Source organism: Eubalaena glacialis, chromosome 4 (assembly GCF_028564815.1).
Source record: "Eubalaena glacialis isolate mEubGla1 chromosome 4, mEubGla1.1.hap2.+ XY, whole genome shotgun sequence".
NCBI lineage: Eukaryota > Metazoa > Chordata > Mammalia > Artiodactyla > Balaenidae > Eubalaena > Eubalaena glacialis.
The window spans coordinates 30,707,699-30,722,531 of NC_083719.1; the positions used below are offsets into that span (position 1 = coordinate 30,707,699).

The window sequence follows — 14,833 nt, forward strand, 5'->3', positions numbered from 1 at the left end:
ATGTACACTGGCTTAGATGGAGCAGGAAATTTATAGCTAATGAGAAGAGAGGTTAGTACAGTGGTTCCCAAACTGTAGCATGCATCAGAGCCACCTGTAGGACTTCTAAAAGCACTCTTTGTTGAGCCCCATCCCCAGAGTTTGATTCCAGTAGGTCTGGGATGGCAGCCTGAGAATCTGTGTTCCTAATATCTAAGTGATGCTGATGCTAATGGTTCAGGGCCCACACTTTGAGAACCACTAGACTTGTGAGAGTATGGTGGGAAAAGAGGGAAGATAAAAGCTGTCCATGGGGGTCTTTCAAGCCCAACAGAGGAATTTGCACTTCTTAAAACAAGCCAATAAGGAAACACTGCGGGTTTAAAAAAAAATGTAGGTTTCCTTCAATTACAAAAGAAATATATGCTTATTACAGAAAAAAAAAAGGATAAAAAAGAAAATAAAAATGATTCATAATCTTATTCCCAAAGATAACTAGTATTAACATTTTTTAGTGTATATCCTTTCATTCTTTGTATTTTTATTTTTTTATTATTTATTTATTTATTTTTAGCTGCTTTGGGTCTTCGTTGCTGTGGGCTTTCTCTAGTTGCGGTGAGTGAGGACTACTCTTCATTGTGGTGCGCATGCTTCTCACTGTGGTGTCTTCTCTTGTTGCGGAGCATGGGCTCTAGGCACATGGGCTTCAGTAGTTGTGGCACGTGGGCTCAGTAGTTGCGGCGCATGGGCTTAGTTGCTCTGCAGCATGCGGGATCTTCCCAGATCAGGGCTCGAACCCGTGTCCCCTGCATTGGCAGGCAGATGCCTAACCACTGAGCCACCAGGGAAGTTCCATTCTTTGTATTTTTATAGCATGATTGATATCATATAGTATACAAATTTGTGCCTGAAATTTACTGAAGATTTTAAAGCAGGAAAATAAGAGTATTAAAACAATACCTGGGGAAGAATGTCTCAGAAATGCATATATGAGACAATGGAAGTATGAAGTTCTAAGAACCTAAGGTTGGCTACCGCTATAGAAATAGCAAGTAACTGTACTGACATACAATGTGGGCAAAAGAGTCAAGAGGGCATAGTAAAACACTGGATATGCATAGTGAAAGAAGGTAAAGATGACTCTCTAAGACAGTGATTCTTAATCTTCTCCAGAATTATCTGGAGAATTTGTTAAATATACAGGGCAGTGACCAGCAAAGTCCCTAGGTAATCTAAAAAACAAGTTTGACAAATGCTTCTAAAACTTTAAGCAGGTAAAATAGGTCATGCTAGTAAACAGAAAAGGGAAAGAAGAGACTCAGAAGAATAAGAATAAAATCAGTTTCAATAAGTTCCATGGGACAGTGGGACATGCTGAAAAAGTATTCCCATCAGGACCCATAGTTCAAAGATTTTTTTTTTAGTATAAACATCCCAGCAACAGCACATGGGGAGCTGTCGCGGAGGGCATAGGTCTCTATTGGAGGAGGGGTGTGGGCAGGGCATGAGGAGGGGTATGGGCATGCCAGGAGGATGGGAACAGTCCTGGCTGCCCCACAGTGGGATGGGCGAGGGTCTCTGGCCAGGCCACAGTCCACATGGGAAGACACTAATCAGTCACGAAGTCATGGGAACGCCACACAAGCCTGGCTGTGGGCCCAGGCACCACACAGGCGCATTCAGTGTTAAACTATACAGGATGAGGCTGTACATGAGTTAATTACAAAAGAGTCGTGTTTATAAAAATATGTACACATATTTGAAAAACTCACAAAATTAGTGCCCAGAATTATCCATATAAAAATGGTATACTGCATCACATAAAAGGATATGAGGGCTTCCAGGGTGGCGCAGTGGTTAAGAATCTGCCTGTCAGTGCAGGGGACATAGGTTCACGCCCTGGTCCACGAAGATGCCACATGCCGCAGAGCAACTAAGCCCATGAGCCACAACTACTGAGCCTGAGCTCTAGAGCCCACAAGCCACAACCACTGAGCCCACGTGCCACAGCTACTGAAGGCCGTGTGCCTAGAGCCCATGCTCCGCAACAAGAGAAGCCACTGCAATGAGAAGCCCACGCGCTGCAACGAAGAGTAGCCCCTGCTCGCTGCAACTAGAGAAAACCCACGCACAGCAACGAAGACCTAACACAGCAAAAAATAAAATAAATAAATAAAAAAGAAAATTGTACGATTAAAAAAAAAAAGGATATGAAAGTGAACGTAGAACACATGAAGAGAAGAGAAGATCTGAGGGAAATTAATATTTAAGGAATAAAATAGAAAAGGGAAATATTTAAAAATTGTTGGTAGACAGAGGAAAGGATAACCAGGTGAGAAAAAGATGATGGAAGGCAAAGTGAACAATACTTTAAAATGCAGCTGACAATTTCAAACCAAGCCAACATTTGGTTTGGGGATGATAAATGTGATGTGACAGGCTGTGTTAGAAAATAAACTTTGGGCACCTTTGAGCAGGGGCCGCTGGTCTGGTTTGATTATCCTCCACCTCACTTTTGTGAGCAGCTCTGCATCCCCAAGAGCTCAGCAAAAAAAAAAGTCATCATGAGAAGTAGGGAACTCAGCCTAGACTCTAGTCCCTAGAGTTAGGACTCCTGAGTAAGAAAGCAAGAGTGCCCAAAGCAGAGAAGCCCTGCAATTTAATTTTAACTTGTCCGTCTCTGGAAGTTTTTTCATATTTTAAAACCTTACATATATATCATGTGTAGACTTACTTGTTTATATTAAGATGTGCTTACCTGAACTAATTTAAACATTTCATCTTGGAGCATTTGCCTAACAGAATCGGAATAATGTGATAACTGAGCCCTGGGTTCATTTCTCTGGGTTGGCTGAGCTGTTGGCCCAGGTGTTTGTGAAGCAACAGTGACTCTATTTGATACCAAAGGTGGAGCTGAGGAAGATTTATCTTTACATGCAGAGATCCGTGCACTATGTGGAAGCATATAAATAAAAAACACACATTAATCAAGAAAGAAACAAATTAGATGTCTATGAGCTGAGTATTTTGATCCTACTTTTTTATTCTACTTTAAAAGCTTTCTGGAAGTTTTCAGGAAATTTAAACCCTAAGGCCGATCTCACTCTATCCCTCAACCCCCAGACACATTTGTCATCAGCACAGTTATTCATCCAAATGCTGTAATTAAGGGACATGTAATGTCTAGTCAACCATGGTCCCCTCCCTATGGTGTTACAACCCAGGACAGTTCTCACGTTCATTTTACTTGCCTGGTCCCTACAGGCATCTGAGTTTGAGACCTGTGCAATCATTCTGATTAGGTGTACAGAGTACGTAATTTGGATTAGGAATATATTTCTTGGACTAAATTTAATGATCCGGAATGGATTTAAGAAAACTGTGGAAAGTATGGGTTAAAAAAATGTTTAATTCTAACATGGATAGAGCAAACTCCTGTTCTTCATTAAATGTGAAACACTATTGTGAACATTTCATTTCCAAACAAATCAGAGAGTTGATATTAATAATTAAACCCTAATAAAAATGCTTATTTAGAAATAAAAGTTAAAAATCAAAGTAAGTTTTGTTTTATAAAATGATTGTTTGGGGATGAGTCCTTAAAACATAGAAGGGACTCAATGTTGTACAAGCAAATCAATTTCATAACCTAAATTAGGGAACAGGCACTATCATGTCCAAATAAACTGATCATTGTCTCTAAAAAGAAAATAACACATTAAATTGTGTTTAGATTTATTTGGATTTACATTAATTCCCTTTCAGCAATAACATCTGCCTTTTGTCAAGCATCTCACATCTTCAATAACAAAACTATATTTGGGAAATCCATAAAAAACAGGCGTTACAACTGACTTGCCTATTTTAAGACAACTTTATTGGCCTTTGCTTTTAACAAGTAACAAGGAGATAAATTCTAATACTGGAGAATTTTTTTAAAGCAAATTTGTGCTATATCATTCTCCTATTTCAACACGATTTGTAAACACTAAACACACTGTTCAACTTCTGTAAAAGAAATTCAGAAGACAACTGGATGACTCTCTTCTATGAGAGAATTAGAAGCATTTCATATGCTATTAGAAATCTGCTAGAGGCTGAAAATGAGCAACAACAACATCTTTCAATAATATATCCACTACTTCTTTTTCCAGAAAAGACTTGTTCTAAAATAGTTCCTGCATGTCTTTAAAACACAACTGTTAGAGGAAAATCTTTTACTCTCTTAGTTTTTGGTCAAGATGTTAGTAATTATTTCAAAATGGTACAGTAGGCATCATTTCATTCTCTTATCTATTTGTAATTATATCAATATGGTGCAGTATGCAAAAATTCTTACCTAGAAACTTCTGAACTTGTATCTACACAAAATGAATGAGAAGTGATGTGTTCTGGATCTATAAAGCCTTCGATCATACTATAATTAAAGATTGATAATCAATTAGGAAGCAAGATATTCTTCACATTATCTAAGGTCCAGGTGATCTAATGCTCCACGATCTAAGAGTCTAAACATCCTCTAATCTTCTGTAATGCTTAGCTCATAATTACAATCTATTTACATCTGTCTCTATAGCAATAGTAACAGATTCAAACAAAAGCAAAGAATATGTCTGGATGGCTTTAATATACGACTTGAACACTATTAAATGCTTGGCAACAGAAATAATATAATCTAAAATGAGCGGAAATGAAGTTAGCTGGGACCTCAAATTTTACCTAGGAAGAAGCAGACACTTTGCTCAGGAACACTACAGAGGCCATTATCACATCTGAAACTGTAATGACTAGTTTTTTATTAATAGAAATATCTATATTACTTGTAAAGGCACAGGACATTAAACATATTTTTTTTGTTAATTATCCACAGAAGACCCGAACAAAAAAGAAAAGAAAAAATCTAATTATGTTGCCTCTCTTATCTGAGGTAATTCTAAAATTCTAAAACATCAAAAATTCTAAAAATTAAGAAATCATGCCCAAACTGCAACAAATGAAAACTGCCTTCAGCTATCCTTGAAGCAATAATAAGCTAGCAAGCAGAGTCTGTGTCCATCAAAGCCCTATGGACAGTGTGCAGTAATCATACCATAACAGTGAAAGATTATACATATATGACTCATAATGATTCTTTACTTGACCCATGAAAAGTGGAATTAGTATGGAGAGGGAGTACCCTAATTATCAGCTGAATAAACTCTGGTCTATTCATAGCTGTATTTTACTCTAAGGTTGATAGTGACAGGTGAACAAAAAGCATTTTAGACGTCATTATTTATTTCACTCTACCAAGATTTAGAAGCAAGCATAGAATTTACTAAAAATCATCACTACCATTACTATTAAATTGAGGTTACAATTTCACTAGGAACACAGTATCACCATAAAATATATATTGTCAATGATGAGGGAAAAAAAAAACCCTCTTCATCAAGTGAATCCCAAATGAGCTTTGAAAGCTTTCCATACTTTTTCCCCCTTACCCTCTCTGTTCAGTTGATTTTTCCTCCATACACGTCTCTAACAGTTCTTCCCTTGGACACTGAACCTCTCCTGTGGAATGCTGTTAAAATTAATAGTACCCAAAAAGAAAATAGTTGAAACAAACAGGTATTACTGTCTTAGGTATCTTGAGTTTCACATTAGCCATTCGCCTGGAATAAAAACAGTCTAAAAGCAAGTGCGAAACCAAACATTAAAATGTACTCCCAGTCCTGCTCTGACTAGACCTTTATACTGTGATGCCTTTGGCCCATCACCCTGAGCCACTGAGCATATTAAACTACAAAGACAAATGATGTCACTAGAAATCATTTACAATGTATTTACAATGTATTTGTAAATTACACACACATCACTACATAAGTAAGTACAACTGACCTTTGAACAATACTGGTCTGAACTAAGGGGGTGCACTTATATGCGGATTTTTTTTCAGTAAATACACTACACCATCTGGGGTTGGTTGAATCCGCGCCAGGTCCTGGAACCAATCCTCCGTGAATACTAAGGGATGAATGGATGAGGATTTTTGACTGCATGGGGGTCAAAGCCCCTAACTGCCATGTTGTTCAAGGGCCAACTGTACACTATGAAAACCACCAGAAAATCAGAAAAAAAAAAAAATCCTTCTTAAAGGAATTGTTTCAATAATTAGAGATGTCTGTGTTCTACCTGGAAATCCAGTGTATAGAGTTTTGAGAAAACAAATAATACATAAAAGTGCATGTATGTGTAAAAACTGCTCACTATTGCTGAATTATACATCCTGAATATGGAACACTTGCATCACTCTTGATTAAATTAATTTACTACAGCAGTTTATGAAATTAACATTTCATTGCCTGAAATTATTAGACATCTAACTAATAATAGAATTTCAGTGAAAGAAAAATGCTGCATGGCTACACTCTACAATCCACAGTACACTTTTAAGAGATAATAGCCTTGGTTGGATATATTGAATAAAACACTATAGTGTTACCATAGCATAATTTAAGTAACTTTATCCACTGCTTATAGACTTACTTCTTCTAAATGCTGTGGTAAAGTCTGCATCTGCATGTAAGAGGCAATACTGGGACTTTTAACAATTCCAACAGATTCTTTGGCATCCTCTACACGGAAACAAGAAGGAAGAGAAAACTGACCTTTTGGAAAATAATCAATTTTCTTTTTAGAATGTTCAGAAATATTATAGGAAACAAATATAATGGCAGAAACATTTTCTATCCTCCTTACAAAAATATCTTTAAACACCTAGAGACAACCCCTCTTCATCAAGTGAATCACAGGTGAGCCTTTAGAGGCCTCATATCAGTGTGTATAACTCCATACAAAGCTCTGAGAGTTTCTGTTTTAAAGAAGACTGCCAAGGAAAGGTTCATAGAATTGGTTCACAGCAATGAGGAGACCCATAATAATTACACAGCAAGGCAAAAGGCCCCAAAATTGTATATTCAGGTTATAAGTTAATATGCTTAACGTTTCATAAATATTAAATACTCTTTAAATATTTGGCTTTAGGCTATTATAAACATGCCAATTTAGATGTAAGACTAAGTTATCTCAGATAATCATTCACCAATATCAAATTAGTAAGGTCAAACAAAAAGATTAGCTAAATGAACTGACCTTCATAGTCTGATGGGTATATATCCATTTCCTCCTGTGTAAATGTTTCTACTTCTAAAAGATCCTCCTCAATATCTATAAATTCTTTTTCAGTATCATCAGTGACAGAAGTAATCTCATCATTGGTTCCTTTTATTTCGGGATTTTTTACTTCAGTTGGCATTCTACTGACAAAAATGAAGCAGCTAAAATTATAACTCATTCTTGGGAACAAAGAGCTTGCTTTCAATTGATTCAGCTTATTGAAAAAGAACAAACTAAGCTTTCGTATTTATAAAGTCTTTGTTTTTTAACCATGTATGGCAAATACTAGAAGCTTAATAAAAGGTTGTTCAATGAGTAACTGAATGTCCCGTTTTTATTTATTCAAAGGATTAGAATAATTTCGACTTTTCTAAATTTGCCATTCTCACAAAGGAATCTTCCTGCTACCAAGGCTTCAGCTTTAGTATTCAAAGATACATTACTTGTAGTATTACTTAATACGTAAAAATGGATGAGATGATTAGTTCAACCTCCTCTGACACAGGAAATCAATGAACATAATAAAGGGATCTCTTGGGATGAATTAGCTCCTCTCTTAGAAGATATAAGCTAGACCAACACGTAAAGAAACAAAATTTGTAATGAATTGTTAAAGTACTTCAGAAAGCACTCGCTTACTGCTTCTCTAGTTCAAAGAAATGCTCATTTCTTTAACTTTCAAGGGTTCAATTCTCCTTTAAGCCCAAACACCATCAAACAAGGTATTTGAAAAGGAAGGTATAATCAGCAACTTACTTCAAGATACTTTGACAAGATTCATTTTGATCATTTCTTTCCTCCGTCCCACCTTGAGTGGATACTGCAACAGAACAGCCAGCATCTGTTTTATAATCACTCTCTATATTGGGTCCATTCTGAGGCTCAGGGTAATTATTCTCTAGCACCTAAAACAAACCATTTATAGTACTTAATATTCATTACTGAATCCCTTACTTTTCATTATATTTTTAGATTATTAATACTTTCTACAGAACTTCTCCTGATTAAGTCTCTTATTCATTCACCAAGTATTTACTGCATTTCTAATACTCAATATTTGATGCTGAAGCAATGACTAAGTCTTTATTCCACCTAGAAAAAATAAGCTTGACAACCTAAAGAGTATTCAAAAGAAATCAGCCTTACAAACTTGAAAGGTATATCACCAGTGTTTTCAGGCCACAGAACAATAGCAATAAAAATGTAAAGTTGCTTTCATTTCACTCTCTTTACAGTTAAGAAGACATTTAGTAATTATTTCAAAATGACATAGTAGGCAAAAATATATGCAGCTAAAAATACAAGGAATGTATCTCTTTTGTTTTACTTAGAAATTTAGGTATGCATCACCTAGAAACACTTAAAAATTTCAGTGACAACAAATATCACAGTATCTTCTAAACTACCTTACAATAACAGAAACTGATCTCAAAAAAAGGAAAAAAACCCACAAAAACAAAACAAAACAAAATTTCTTCAACCCAGAATAAACTAGTTTAAAATAAAGGCAATTCAAAATAGAACAAATGAAGAATTAAAAAGTGTGGAGGGGTGTTGACCAATATGGCAACACAGGAGGCTCCTGAATTCTCCTCCTCTCACAGACACACTGAATGTACAACTACACACAGAAAATTACCACTGAAAGAAATCCAGAAACTCACTGAGTGACTCCTACACATCAGGGGAATAAGAAAATACATGTTGAAACAGGTAGTTAAGGCTGAAACACAATCTGACCATAAACCCCAAACCCCGGAACAGCGCCCTACAAGCGGGAGGGAACTTCTAACTTCCAGCTTCTAAGAAGCAAAGGGTTTGGACCCTACGTTTAGTACCCAAACTTTTAAGACTCCTACTTGAGAGGCCCCCAAAACACCTAGCTCTGAGAGCCAAAGAGTCTTGTATCCATGAAACCCACAAGACTATAGCAAACAAAGAACCAGTTATTAACAAGTGTGTGAGCACTCAGCTGCAGCTATCCCCACAGGGCTTAGCACAGAGGGGTGGGCAAAAACAGCCATCTCCCAGTCTTCCCCTGGAATGAGTCCATCCGCATACTTTGTAAGCTGCTGCCTGGGGATCCCGCACCTGAGCACTCATCTAGGCCTGGCTACAGCCCTCCCCAGAGACCAGGGAAGCCAATGGACACCTCCTCTATCTTCTCTATCTAGCCTGCTCCAAGTCACCATTATCTACCCAGAAGGAGCCTGTACACACGTATGCTGTCCCAGTTTTTGCAGCTGCTGACTGAGGGGGAGGTCCCTGGATCACCTGTCTCTGATAGCCGGTAGGGCTTGTATTCACAAGTCCTACAGGACTGTAGCAAACAAGGAAGCAGTTCTTAATGGGTGCAGGAATACCCACAATGGCTATACACGTGGGCCCAGACCACAGGGAGCAGGCAAAAATACCCATCTCCCGGTTACTCCCCAAGAAGGGCTTAACTACATACTTTGCCACATGCTGTCTGAGGGTCTGGCTTCCAATCAGCCTGCATCTGGTGCTAAATGCGATCTACCCCTTTGGGACACTGACAGGTCTTCGCATAACCTCAATTACTAGGAATCACTAAGAACAAAGGAGGCTTAGATAATCACAAAGGTTTCAGAGACAACCAAAAGCTCAGGCCAGGCTAACTGATGAGGTTCATCTCCTACATAAGACCACTCTGTTCAGACTGGGCGATGTGGCTATTTTATCTAATGCTCAGAAACCAACAAGGAGACTCAAAGAAAATAAAGAAACAGAGGAATATGTTCCAAACAAATGAATAAGATAAATCTCCAGAAACAGATCTTAATGAAAGAGATAAGTGATTTACCTGATAGAGATCTAAAATAACAATCACTGGGATGAGGGGAACAATGCATGAACAAAGTGACACTTTCAAGGAAGAGACAGAAAATACAAAAAAAGTACAAAACGTAAATTAGAGCTGAAGAACACAATAGCTGAACTGAAAAAGTCACTGAAGGGATTCAGTAACAGACTAAATCAAGCAGAAAAAAGGAGCAGAGAATTCAAAAATAGGGCAGTGGAATCAAAGAAGCAAGAAGGAAGAAGAATAAAAGAGTGCAGATAACTTAAGGGACCAATATATGCATTACAGAGGTCCCAGAAAGAGAGAAAGGGGCAAAAAGCTTATTCAAAGAAATAATGGCTGAAAACTACTCAAACCTAGGGAAAGAAACAGACATCAGATCCAGAAAGCCCAGAGAGTTCAAAATAATATAAATCCAAAGAGACCTACACCAAGAGACAAAAGTTAAAAACAAGGAGAGAATCTTAAAAGCAGCAAAAGAAAAACAATTTGTTACATATAAAGGAACCCCTATAATGTTATCAGTAGATTTTTCAGCAGAAATTCCATAGTCCAGAAGGGAATGGCATGATATATTAAAAGTGCTGAAAGAAAAAAACTGCCAACCAAGAATACTCTACCCAGCAAAGTTGTCCTTCAGAATTGAAGGAAAGATAGTTTTCCAGGCAAGCAAAAGCTGAAGGAGTTCATGACCACTAAACCAGCCTTACAAGAAAAGTTAAAAAGAGTTCTTCAAGCTGAAACAAATAGATGCTAATTAGTAGCAGAAAAACATATGAAAGTATAAAACTCATTGGTAAAGGTAAATATATAGTTAAATTCAGAATATTCTAGTGTTGTAATGGTGGTGGGTTAAACACTCATAACTTTACTATGAAGAATAAATCACAAAAGTATTAAAGATAACTATAACTACAATAATTTATTAATGGATACACAATGTAAAAAGATACAAATTGTTACATCAAAAATATAAAATGCAGGGAGGGGTAGTGTAATAAATACGCAGAACTTTTGTATGCATTCAAAGTTATCAGCTTAAAACAGACTATTACAAATATAACTTGTTTTAGTATAAGCCTCATGGTAACCACAAAGCAAAAGCCTATAGTAAACAAACAAACAAAAAACCCACAAAAGATTTTTTAAAAGGAATCCAAGCATACCTCTAAAGAAAATATTCAAATCTCAAAGAATAGAGCAAAAGAGGAAGAGGGAGTTCCCTGGTGGCCTAGTGGTTAGGATTTGCACTGTCACTGCTGTGGCCTGGGTTCAATCCCTGGTCGGGAAAGAAACTGAGATCCTGAAGCCGTGTGGCATGGCCAAAAAAAACAGCAAGAGAGGAAGAAAAGAACAAAGGAGATACAAAACAACCAGAAAACAATTAACAAAATGGCAGTATTAAGCCCATACATGTCCATACATATCTATAATTGATTTAAAGGTAAATGGACTAAATTCTCCAATCAGAACACATGAAGTAGTTGAACGGATTTTAAAAAAGACCCAACTGTATACTGCCTACAAGAGACTCACTTCAGCTTTAAGGACACACACATACTGAAAGTGAAGAGATGGAAAAGTATTCCATGCAAGCAGAAACCAAAGGAAAACAGGGGTAGCTATATTTAGACAAAACGAACTTTAAGCCAAAGACTACAACAAGAGACAAAGAAGCTCATTATACAATGATAAAGGGGCCAATTCATCAAGAATATATAACATCAATTAATATTTATGCAGCCAACATAGAAGCCAACACAAAAATTAACTCAAAATGGATTAAAGACTTGAAAGTAAGACCTGAAACCATAAAGCTCCTAGAAGAAAAGACAGGCAGTTAAGCTCCTTGATGATGATTTTTTGGATTTGACACCAAAAGCAAAGGAAACAAAAGCAAATTTGAATTATACCTCAATAAAACTGAAAAAAAAAAGAACAAATTTAGATACTATTGGAATTCTCCAAATACTAAAAAAAAAGTCCATGTCCCAACTACTTTACCATATAGAAATTTGTTTTCCAAGAAATTCACCTCCATCTTTTTCTGGAGTACAACAGCAAGTACTCAATCAAAAGATATTTATGAAAAAAATACTTGCCTTGCAAACAGTTAGGTTAAAAGAGCAGCCTTTTACTTGCCACTGGGTAGAGAAAAGAAAGAATAGCCCATAAGCATTAATTTCTCTACTGATATCCATCTGCCTTTCTAGGTTTGGCCCTCCAACCTCATCTGCCAGATAGTATAAGAAAAGATGATCCCCTAATACATACAATGAGACATCAGTAATAAAAACTGAACAGCTGCCTAGTCCTCCCTCATCTGAACAAAACCCTAAAACTTTAAAAAGAAATAATAGAAATGTAATACCTCTTGTAATATCACTTAAAATTATCTCCTTTTTCCTCCTTTTTTTTTTTTTTTTTAATTTTGGCCACACCACGCAGCTTGCAGGATATATCAGTTTCCCGACCAGGGATTGAACCCGGGCCACGGCAGTGAAAGCACCAAATCCTAACCACTAAGACCACCAGGGAACTCTCTCTTTTTCTTTTTTATAAACACACATGAAACCTCAAAACCTCACAGCCTCTCTGAAAGCACTTTAACCCTAATTTATCATTTTTAAGAATTAAAGGAACCACTTTAAAAAATTAGGTGATACAGGTTATAATCAGCATTGTCATTAACTTTGTTACTTAGTGATTCTTTATTAGATAGGGAAATATAAATATAGTTTTAATCTAAAATGAGAATTCTCATTTGTATGTAATTAACAATTCTTTACCTTAATAATGGTATTTTTTGCCTTATATGTAGCAAAATAGGGTTGTTTCAAAAGCCACAATGATGTAAGAATGGCAGCTGTAGAGGTCTTTACACGAATGATGGGACTGTACTCACAGGATGACGCAGTGAGACCAAAATCACAGAGCAGTCTTCTATCAGACCATCTTATCATCCATTCCAACAGCCTTCTTATACTGCCAAATGTGTTATTTAGTGCTAGAGGAAGATCCTCTTGAGGGTTAATATCGTTGCGTTGAATTGCTTTGAAAATACATCTTCTAGTTTCAATAGACTTGGGAGTGCAAAAACTATGGTTTGACAATCTCTGTATTAAAGTTTTCTCTGCATTGTCATCTTGTATTCTGTAAACTGACTTCTGTTTTAAACCAAACAACCCACTCTTCCCTTCATTTTTATTGACTTCATTCAAAGCGTTCTCTAAAAAAGGCCTGATCCCTTGATTCACCAGTACAGAAGCTGAAAGTGTCTGGTTTTCTGATTTTTCATACTCATATGACTCAGGAGAAACAACAAAGCAAGAGCCAGCTCTAAACACATTCTGGCTTTTGGTTTTGCCCTGACGTCGTTTTAATGTTGTATGTACATCAAAAAGTAAAGAATTAAGTTCATGTTCTCTAAGATGTCCAGAAAAGCTAGTTAGAAATGGAATGCCAGCATCCTTGGAACCAAGTCGGTCTCTTTCAAGAACATAACTCAAGAAGAGTTCAAGGAATTTAATATATTCATCATCGTCACGTTCAAATTCCCAAACACCTATTACAGGAAGTGCATTTTGTAATAACTTTTCATGATCTTCTTTTCTTTTAGGGTTTTCCTTCTGATTACATATTTTCTTTTTTCCATTGGGCTTACCAGTCAATGTTAATTCCATGTGATTTGGGGCATTTCTATAGCAAAATAAAATTTAAAAAGACAAAATTAAGATCATTTAATCACTAAAAATGATCTTAGCATTGACAATAAAAATTCTCTCCACTGGTTAAGTCATACCTCTTGTTTTTTAATGCCTTGATAACCTATCTTTCAAATGAGGGGCAAAGATCTCTAAGTATTCACTCGAGCTGAACATTCTGAGTCCAAAAAATATAACAGATTAATATCAAAAGGGAAATTTTATGTTAAAAAAGATTAAAATGGGTTCACAGAAATTTCACTATTTAAAAAAAACATGACTTTTTCTGGAAAAAAAAAAAAAAGGTCCTCTAACAGGTCAGAATTTAGAAATACTGTACAAAGTCAATAAAAAATCACAAGCCACCAATACACATCATAGTTTACAGCTTTCTGTTTCTCTCTTGCATCTACCCCTTTCAGCTTCCCTGTATGATATGCAAGAAGCAGGACTGCCCTCAGGATTCTTTACCACACAAAAGTTGGGTATTTTTCTAAACACTTTCTGCTGCTATTAACCTGTTGGGCAGGCACCTAACTGCCAGCCATAATTACTTTTAAATCTGCTTCCTTTCAACATGGTTCTTAGGGCAGAACACAGATCCCTAGTTCCCTCAATAAAAGAAAGCTTCCAGTTAGGCACCTGGGCTGAAGCCGCCATGTCTCTTCCTATTAAGAATACACAATAAGCAGCCTCCAAGGTATTCCTGTGCTAACAATGAAGTTGCTTGGTGAAACAAGCACATCATTTATGATACTACCAGATACAGTTTAAGCAGATGTTTGAAGTAGATGATATCATTTCACTTAAGCAAGATTATGGTTGATTATATAGTCTTTCAGTCATGAGAAGGATAAACTGCATTGTAGATACTGAATTATAAAGAAAAAAATCTGCTTAAATTAAAGTAACAGAGGTTTAAATGATAAGCAAGAATTTCTCAACAATTTACAGACAAGCTTCAAAGATGAATGTGCAAAGAGAAAAAAAAAAGATGAATTTGCAAATTCCTTCCCTGGAAACTCTAAAAATAATATAGCTAACCAAATAATCCTGAACTATTTAAGTCTAAGATTGCTAAAAGAACTAAAAGTCCTCCAGTGAACTCTAGAATTTCATCTACTCATTTTATTTTATACCCTCAGGTGGCAAAATTATTTTGTATCTC

The 14,833-nt window shown here is 36.4% G+C and overlaps 1 protein-coding gene across 1 annotated transcript in view; it reads right to left on the minus strand.

Moving 5' to 3' along the window:
- The window catches only part of CPLANE1 (ciliogenesis and planar polarity effector complex subunit 1), a 130,444-nt gene that overhangs the window by 69,755 nt on the left and 45,856 nt on the right, over nucleotides 1-14,833 (minus strand). Inside the window, exons 26-32 of the mRNA XM_061189194.1 lie at nucleotides 12,751-13,660; nucleotides 7,894-8,042; nucleotides 7,114-7,277; nucleotides 6,508-6,596; nucleotides 5,463-5,542; nucleotides 4,319-4,396; nucleotides 2,738-2,930 (exon numbers count right to left, since the gene is read on the minus strand). Coding sequence (XP_061045177.1) covers nucleotides 2,738-2,930; nucleotides 4,319-4,396; nucleotides 5,463-5,542; nucleotides 6,508-6,596; nucleotides 7,114-7,277; nucleotides 7,894-8,042; nucleotides 12,751-13,660 — 1,663 coding nt within the window. The remainder of the gene's footprint in view (nucleotides 1-2,737; nucleotides 2,931-4,318; nucleotides 4,397-5,462; nucleotides 5,543-6,507; nucleotides 6,597-7,113; nucleotides 7,278-7,893; nucleotides 8,043-12,750; nucleotides 13,661-14,833) is intronic.